Source organism: Mytilus edulis, chromosome 6, assembly GCF_963676685.1.
Source record: "Mytilus edulis chromosome 6, xbMytEdul2.2, whole genome shotgun sequence".
NCBI classification, from domain to species: Eukaryota; Metazoa; Mollusca; class Bivalvia; order Mytilida; family Mytilidae; genus Mytilus; species Mytilus edulis.
The window spans coordinates 71,730,699-71,739,964 of record NC_092349.1 but is presented as its reverse complement, the minus strand read 5'-3'; the positions used below and the strand labels follow the sequence as shown (position 1 = coordinate 71,739,964).

The 9,266-nt window shown below is 32.2% G+C and overlaps 1 protein-coding gene across 1 annotated transcript; it reads left to right on the top strand.

Annotated features, from left to right (window-relative positions):
- Positions 1–4,628: 4,628 nt before the first annotated feature.
- Positions 4,629–9,060, top strand: LOC139526593 (protein TANC2-like). The gene is made up of 3 exons (XM_071321753.1): positions 4,629–6,891; positions 7,729–8,300; positions 9,016–9,060. The coding sequence occupies exons 1-3, from the start codon at positions 4,629–4,631 to the stop codon at positions 9,058–9,060; spliced, it is 2,880 nt and encodes a 959-aa protein (XP_071177854.1).
- Positions 9,061–9,266: the final 206 nt, after the last annotated feature.

The window sequence follows — 9,266 nt, the reverse complement described above, 5'->3', positions numbered from 1 at the left end:
AAAAAACGCATTGAATTCCTTTTGCATTATATAAGTTTAAAATAGCACGTCAATAGTGGATCTAGAACTTCAAGTGTGGAAGTTGTTTGCGACTTGTAATTTAATTTGGATATGCCGGTTATGGTCTCATTGATATTTATCACACCTTCATTCAATATTACTAGTTTCATATGAAACCGTACTCTGCTAGAAGAAATTATTTGTTGAAAAAATAAGGATTCAGATTTTAACAGATGAGGCTAGCGGATCTAGGCGAAAATTGACGTCATTCGAGTCAACTATTAATTTTTACGGGGGTTTGGGGGGGGGGGGGGGGGGGGAGAGTACGATGAGGGTCGAACCCTAAACAGTTAGGGCGAGTATGGATATAACCATTCAAGCTTTATACAGGTCTGAATTTGAATTAATTTATTATTCAATATCTGACACATCATAGGTTTGTGACACATACTAAATGTGGTCTAAGATTTTCAAAAGTTGAAATTGGGCAATTACCTATTATAATGTCCAATATCCGAAATCTAAATATATCGCTAGATTCAGCATATCAAAGAACCCTAAGAATTGCTTGTTTTAAGTGCCGTTTTGGCCCCTTATTTCTAAAACGTTTTTATCTGGCAACAAAGTATTTACGGACAACGAACACATCGCAAAAACATTATACTGCGTCAAATCTATAAATATAAACAATTGAATACCACCATTTTATTTTATAAAAAATCAAAATTAAAGGCTCCCCTAATTTCTCCCTATCCCCTCTTTATGAGGGTTGCAAATGACCGGTCATTACCCTATCAATGTCCGGTTTTTGTCCATTTTTGTGTCTTTCTTCAGAAAAGTGATATATAAAGACAAACTTCCACAGCTAAAATGATCAGCAAATCAATTACAAAACAATGAACATACTGGAAATTCATGTATTTACTTCTTTAAAAAAAAAACCCGCTAACGCTAGATATAAATATATTGTCAAATATAAGCCTAGTACAATGAGCATAGAGCATGGTATGAAATAATAATTTCTTTAAATTAATAACTTTAACTGTATGCTCATTATTGCAGACCTCGTATGTTCATTATTGTAGATCCTTTGATAAAAACTAAACCTTGCAATTCACAATTTGACAATTTTCCAATAATATCTGGTGGTATTTTTTCAGACATGTCAAGGATTTTTTCTTTTTACATCTCAACCATTTTCTAAACGATAGCTACAGTTTTGATCCGGGTTTATATTAATTCTGCAGAAGCAGATCGGAATCAGTTATGACGTAGACAGTAATCATTCTAATCGTAATCATGTTCATTGACCATAACGACGATGCAAGCACATCATATAATGACGTTTCGACATCATATAATGGAGTTAACCGAACCACATGATATAAGATTACAAGCACATAATATAGTGACACAACCACATCATATAAAGATGTTTACACATAATATAAGAGAAAATGCACATCATATAAGGATGTTTGCACATCATATAAGTACCTTTGCACATAGTATAAGTATATGTGCACATCATATAAGGATATTTGCACATCATAAAAGAATGTTTGCACATCATATCAGTATGTTTGCACATCATATTAGAACATTTGCACATCATATAAGTATTTATGCACATCATATAAGTATATATGCACATCATATAAGTATATTTGCACATCATATAAAGATGTTTGGACATCATATATAGATACTTGCACATAATATAAGCATATTTGCACGTCATATAAAGGTGTTTGCACATCATATAATGACAAGTGCACATCATGTAAAGGTAAATGCACATCATATAATGACAAGTGCACATCATATAAAGGTAAATGCACATCATATAATGAAAATGGTCATAACAAGACAGTGTTGGCGTTCCATAAGACAGACTCCAGATTGTTGTTTAGTTTAGAGGGAAAATATATTCTTCGTTGTTGAAGATACTTACTGACTTGCTACATAGCTACACGTAAAGGAGACCGGGAGCGATTTTTAGATCGCTTCAAGGAAATGGTGAATTAATGCAGCCGGATTAGCACTTCGGATACAATGGACGATGATACATCAGAAAATCAATCGGTCAAACAGAAATTTTTATGATTCGATGATTCATGAAATTCTTACATGTGTAACTGTACACGACTCATGACTGCATGAATTGTGTTACCTATAGATGCAATCACAGTGGCTTGTCTAATAATGGGTCAAACGGATCATTTGAACTTGGTTACCACAATGCTGGAATTCAGAAGATAACAGTTGACAACATATGATATATAAAGCAAGACTTAATAGCATTCTTGTTTTAAATTCAGATTTATAAACCCTTCTGTTGGCATGTGTATCAATATTTTTTTTCAGTTAACCATATACACACTATTTCTAAATAAACATTAGCAGTTTAGCGCCATTGTAACATTAACTAGGTAAACACGTCAGTCAATATTTTACTTTTCTATAGTTAACACCATACAAAATAATATATTTTTCCCAGAGTAACTGCACGTAAGCAGAATGTTTGTAACCAATAGGGAATATCATTCAACGGCGTAAAGATTACCCCATATGTCAAGCGGTCAACTGACCCAAGGTAAAATACATATGTGGGATTGAGCATGTAGGCAAAATAATTGCATTGGGTGAAGTTTGCAAGATATGTTTCCAAAAGAAATGCAGTAACAGACTTCATAAAAACTAACATTAAAAAATTATCAAATTTAACAGACCTAAATAGTTCTTTTCTTTATTTAATAATTGTGGATATAAACTTTTGACATAATTTTTTTATTGTTTTGGTTACATACAATAACAACACAAGATGATGACACTGACATGACAGACACGTGTAAGAAAAGCTGTATCTAAACACTTAATATTGTATGGAAATAGTTATTTAAAAATCGTCTGACCAACTAGACAAGTCCGACACCATATACATAAAATAATAACAGGGACGTGTATATATATAAAAATAAAAGAAATATTGTTTTGACGTAAGTTTTGGTAATCAAAAATCTTTTACCAGACCTCATGATCACCCAGACAAGAAATCATCGTCATCTTGATTTTCGACAACTTGTGGTCTTGCTGCTTCTGTATTTAATCTTTGTTCCCTGTTTATCAACATTTGCAGACTCACGTGATGAGGACGATTCAGTAAAATTTATACTTTACCGCCAATCTCAAGAAAAATCCAGGGGCTTTCCAAAAAGTTAGATGACGACTAGATATTTTAAGAAAATACTTCGAACAAACATTTTGATTGACCGACAAAAGTACAAAACTTACGGTATGGAATGAAAAATTTACGGTATGGAATTGAAAACTAACACGTTGGTTTTTTTTTTATACCGTATGAATTATGAATCAACGCGTTGAAAGTGAAGAACAACGCGTTGATAGTAAATACCAACGAGTTGAAAGTAAAAATCAACGCGTTGAAAAGTTCATACCGCCAATTACACTCATAGTCTTCTGCAACTCTTTTCATAAAGTTGATTTTCAATTACAGTCTTAGTCAGTCTATAGGGATGTCACACTATTGGGGTGTAAGGCAAAGGAAGTAAAGGACTATTTAGGTATAGAACTAATATGATATCGGAATAGCGGGGCAACCATAAAACACAATAACATCGAGTCTTGAATAGACATATTTAAAAAAAGAAAACTTCTTGACAATAACATAATATATCTCTTTACAAATGCAACTTTCAGGTAAGCGTCGTACGTAATGATGCAATCTGAATACTATAAACGGTTACCGAGAACAATCCGGAAAAAGCATCATTTGTACAAGGAATACTGCTTTCTTGAGGGAAGAAAATCGATACGTATAATTGGGAGAATACTTTTTGTTAAAAACTGCCTGTCTGGAAAATGTATCTCTAGCTTTATAGATTGTGAAGGAAATTTGTATTTCTACTTATGTGACATTATATTTTGACATCCAGGTATTTAGGCATTTTGTGTCTTTGGTTTTTGACTTACTGACGTTTTTAAACACCTCCATGTATCAATAAAACGAAAGAAAATAATTCGTACGTCATTAAAAAGTATAACAACATTTAAAACATGTATTTTTTAACCCTCAAACGATAAGTTTTACAAAACAAACAAGCCACTTAGCAAATCTTTATGTTTTACAAAGTAATTAACTTCGTGTGCATTGTGCATGTCAAAACGTTTGACACTTATTGTGACGATCAGGTCCAAAAACAGACGATGCACTAGCATTTGATTTTTATTATAAATTTGAATGGCAAATTATAAACAAAATATGTTATTGTAAACGAAATAAAAAAACAAAAAACAAACCAATCAAGCCATTTCATTGTTTTCCTCAAATCGAGTATCTTACATTAATCAGTAATTTTGTGTACTATGATAAGATTCATTCGTCGATCAAGGCCCCCATAAATGATGGGGCATTTCATTCTATATTCCCCAACACTTTTATATAAATGAATAAAATAAAATTCTTAAATTCATTTTAACAAAACTACAGAACTCGGAGTTTGGTATTTTACTTATCTAAAATTTTAATCATTTCGTTTTTTTTTTTTGTGTTTGCGTTCACAATTTCTTTTAGTATTTTTTAAATTTTAATTTCAGGATGTTTAAGCATGAGATTCAAGGATCATTGGAATCTTGACAGCTTAGTTGATTTTAACTCTTATGTAGAAAATCTACACAACCAGAGTATTGTAAGAAGGAATTGGTTAATTGAGGAAATTGATGATAAAATGGCCACTTCTGAAACAGGCATTATTCTTATAGCAGAAATGGGTTATGGAAAATCATCCATTGTTTCAAATATAGTTTGTGCTGAGCAGTCTTCAGACTGGTATGTTATACGAAAACATGTTTTGACATATCACTTCTGCAGATATGATTCTATCCGATCTACAAATGCAGCATATTTCATTCGTAATATAGCCAGTGCTATTGTCAGCAGATATCCAGAATTAGGCAATTTCATTTTGATGGATGAAATTGCAAATGACATATTGTTTGGACTAAGATGTTCAGAAGACCCTGTATCGTGTTTAGAAAAAGGGATCCTCAATCCTCTGCAAAATAATTGGAATAGTTACCAGCTCATAATTGTAATTGATGCCTTAGATGAATGCAATAGTGAAGACAAAAATAACATTTTACAGTTGTTATTTAAACAGATAGACAATTTTCCTCAAAATATCAAGTTTATATTTACTTCAAGAAACATTGAACAGGTTGTGAGCAAATTCCGAGGATTACATTTTATTGAATTAAGTAGATTTAGCAAAGAAAACGAAAAAGACATTATAGAATACATTGAAAAAATAAGTCAGATTAGCAAACCAGAAATGAATCTTCTAACAAAGGTTTCTCGGGGAAATTTCCTTCATGTTAAACTTTATTTACAATCTTGTGAAAAATCTAGAAACTGCGACTTTAAAAAGATACCATCTTCATTGGAAAAAGTTTATCAGATTAACTTTGAAAGAGCTTTTGATACTCAATCTTGTTTATTCGAGGAACTGAGGCCTATATTTGAGGTTTTATGTACTATGACGAAACCTTTGAAAGAGAATCAGATTCTAAAAGTAGCGAATATTACCCCGGAAAATAGACGAAAGACTGAGCGTATGATTGGCAATGAACTTGGACATTTTATCATTACTTCTGATGGATATTTGTCATTTTTACACAAATCTATTGCTGATTTTCTAACCTGTAGCTCACGAAAACATTTAAGGTTTTTTGTTCATAAAGAAAATGGACACAAATTATTTGGTGCTTATCTTTTAAATTTACGTAATATTTCTGAATCGGATCTAGTTGACGTTGTACATCATGTAGCAATGTCCAGAAATGAGGAGTGGCAGAATATTTTAATACACCGCTTTGCCAAACAAATTTTGAATTACACAAATTTGCCGCTCCTATTTTATTTGCATGAAGCTGTTACGGATTTCAATTCATATGCAACTACACATCTCTTATTGAAAATAACAATCATGCAGTATATAAATGATACAGACGACAGACATATGTCAGCCGCCTTTATAGCTGCATCTCATGGGAATGAACAGGCACTTAAGTGTTTGCTGGATTATGGGGCTGATCCATATTTCCAAGTACCTTTTCCTTACACCATAAAGCGCCGATTCCTAACAGATATAGTGCATAAATGCAAATACATTTATTTTTGTGGGTATAATATACTACATATTGCAAGTCAAAATGGGCACATTCAAGTTGTGCAGATGTTGGTTGAACGTTTTAATGACTTTATACTGTTTACGAGAAATGACATGAATCTAACTGCTTTTGATTTAGCTGCCGAAAACGGACACATTGCGATTGCAACATATTTGTTAAACAAAAACAATTCGTTTGCAAATTTTATTTCATTGCATCATGCAGCTGAAAACGGACATTCAAGTATAGTAAATTTGCTACTTCAGTATGGATTAAAGGATAACTGTGTACCTTGTAATGGTTCTATATTCTGGATACCAAGCTCACATGGTAGAATACAGCAAGATTATCGAATTAAATATGCAAATTTAATTAATGTCAAATATATCAGCTTTTATGATGATTGGTATTTGATAACATGCGATACAGCATTAAATGCTGCAGTAAGGAATGGGCATTTGAAAGTTGTAGAACTGTTATTAAATGAGGCGACAAATACGTTGAATTGTACTGCTTTTGATGGAAAAACACCTATTATGACTGCAGTGCAATATAATCAAAATACTGTAGTAAGACTGTTACTCAATGTCAAAGTTGATTTTACTGCAAGATGTAGAAATGATATTTTCCCAAAAAGGCGTGCTATGTACAGTCTGGATAAATCAGAACTAAACAATTTAACAAGAGAACGCTGCGGTAATGGTATGTCAATCATGCATTTATTAGTAAGGCATTGGAATCTTGATACATTTAAGCAGCTTCTGTCAAGCGGTTTATCCTTGCACGTGATTCATAGAGACAATGATCAATCAACACCATTACATTATGCATTTTGTCATAGCAATTATGAGTTCATATATATTGCGATGATATCAGGTTCCGATTTGACTGTACGCTCAAAAAATGGCTCGACGCCGTACCATTCTGCTGCAATATGCAAATCTTTAATTCTTGAAAAATTGATGTGTAATCATACTATTCCTGATGTCAAAGACATACACGGCCTTAGCATTCTGCAATATGGCTCACTCATAACATACATTAATGACTATCCTGACAGTTCAGATTATATGAATGGAAATTTTTGTAATATCTTTAAAGTAGCGTTAGTTTCTAAACATAATTTATACCATACAGATGTTTCTGGGAGAAATTTTTTACACTATGCAGCGACAAACGGGAATTACTTATCACTTTTTTCTTTGTTGAATGGACCATCAATTGCACCAGAAGACATTTATATTCTTCTTTGTCAGAAAGATAAAGCCGGACATACACCGTTAGACGAACTGTTTACGTCTATGCCAAAGCGAGAGATCAATAAACCAATTAAAATGCCATTAAACTGCTCATTAATTTCATTCTTCTTTTCGATTTGTCAAATAAACCCAGTTGAGATTATGAAACCTCATGAACTATTCATTTATTTCGTGTTCAATTTTTTCAAAGATTATAAGTTTCCGAAACATTTGAATATAACTAAATATCTTACGATTTCAATACACAAAAGAAGACTTTATCCCTTATTTATTTTGAGAGTACATGCAGAAGACGAATTTCAGAAAGCTGTTACTACCATTCCGGAAATATATGACTTTTTAAGCGAATTTGATGGCCAACATATACCTAAAATTAAGCTCAGTCGTGCAAATGCTATCAAATGCAATGGAAAAGTTAGTCCAATGCATAATATTTTACAAAATGACAGAGGAAAATTCTGGATGTATTCTAACACAGACTCCCTTAAAACAGTTTTAAGTGACTTTTCAGCAAAATATCTTGATTTGTGTGTAGATAGTAAAGGATATAATGTATTACAAAGGGCTGTGATAGGCGGGAACATAGCAGCTGTTAAGTACCTTATTGAAAAGGGAATGACTGTTCAAGTTTTGTCAAGAAAAGGTTATAACTTGTTATATTTAGGAATGTTAGATGCTCCTGTTTCACAATATGATAGAATGCCTTTATACTACCACGATAGCAACCATTTCCGTTTAATTCAAGATATTTGGACAACAGGAAATGTGACACAACATGTGTCAACTGTTGATTATTCCGAAACATTGGGATACATTTTAAATGTTATGTTTGAATTGTCTAACACAGATTTAGTAATGCTTAAGAATCAATTGTGTCAATCACAAAAAGAAAAGTTAGGATTACTGCATCTTGCCGCCGCAAAAGGTTTTCTTAAATTTCTGAGGATATGTAAGCATCTGTTTGGGATCAATATTTTGAATTGCCGTGATTCTAATGACATAAACCCATATTACTTGGCACATATATACAATCATGATCATATCACCGAATGGTTGGATATTCTTGGAGTACAAATGATTCTACCGTCACCAGAAGTTGAAAGTATATTACTTTATAATATCGTTGTTAACTATAACATACGCAAACAAGTTCATTTTACTTGTAGATTGCATTATAGTTTTAAACATATGCACATGTTTAGGCATGTTTTTAATAGATGTGCAAAATTCAATAAACAGTACGTTTTCTTGAAAAATCCAAAATTTAAAAAAGTATCAAAACATCAGCGGATTCTGACGATGAATATTAAAAGTTTCATGAATAGTTTATTCTTAACATTACCAAAGATTTCTACATCATGTTTAACACAGTTTGATAAATTGTGTTCTAAGACAGTAGCATTTTTGACAGTAGGTATGAAAATGGATAAAAAAATCTTGACACAGTTTGAAAGACGCCTGAGGATAGTCATGACATTTGGGATAAATGATAAATTACTGTTTTTTCAAAGCATATTTAAAAGTTACAATGTAAGACCAGGTTATTATGAGTCCCTGTCATTTTTAGGATTATTTAAACACCATTACAGATATACAGAATTACTGTCAGTAAGAAGTGACGTACATTCGTTGTGGCTGAACAGTTATGTAAAAAAGTTACAGAAGAATGGTGTTGATTTAAAAAACATGTCTCTAATATTCTATGAAGAAACCGATAGAAACCTTTTTTCAAACATTACGAAACTATTTGACATCTACAACGATGATTTAAAAGAGATAATTAACTGAGCGTATTTGCAATTACATGTTATCGTTCAA

Bases quoted from the DNA above. Each gene is read 5' to 3' on its own strand.
- LOC139526593 (XM_071321753.1), top strand. From the start codon at position 4,629: ATGAGATTCAAGGATCATTGGAATCTTGACAGCTTAGTTGATTTTAAC. The intron at 6,892-7,728 runs GTATGTCAATCA...TTATTTTGAGAG, and splicing joins AAGAGAACGCTGCGGTAATG to TACATGCAGAAGACGAATTT. The intron at 8,301-9,015 runs GTAATGCTTAAG...TGTCATTTTTAG, and splicing joins AATTGTCTAACACAGATTTA to GATTATTTAAACACCATTAC.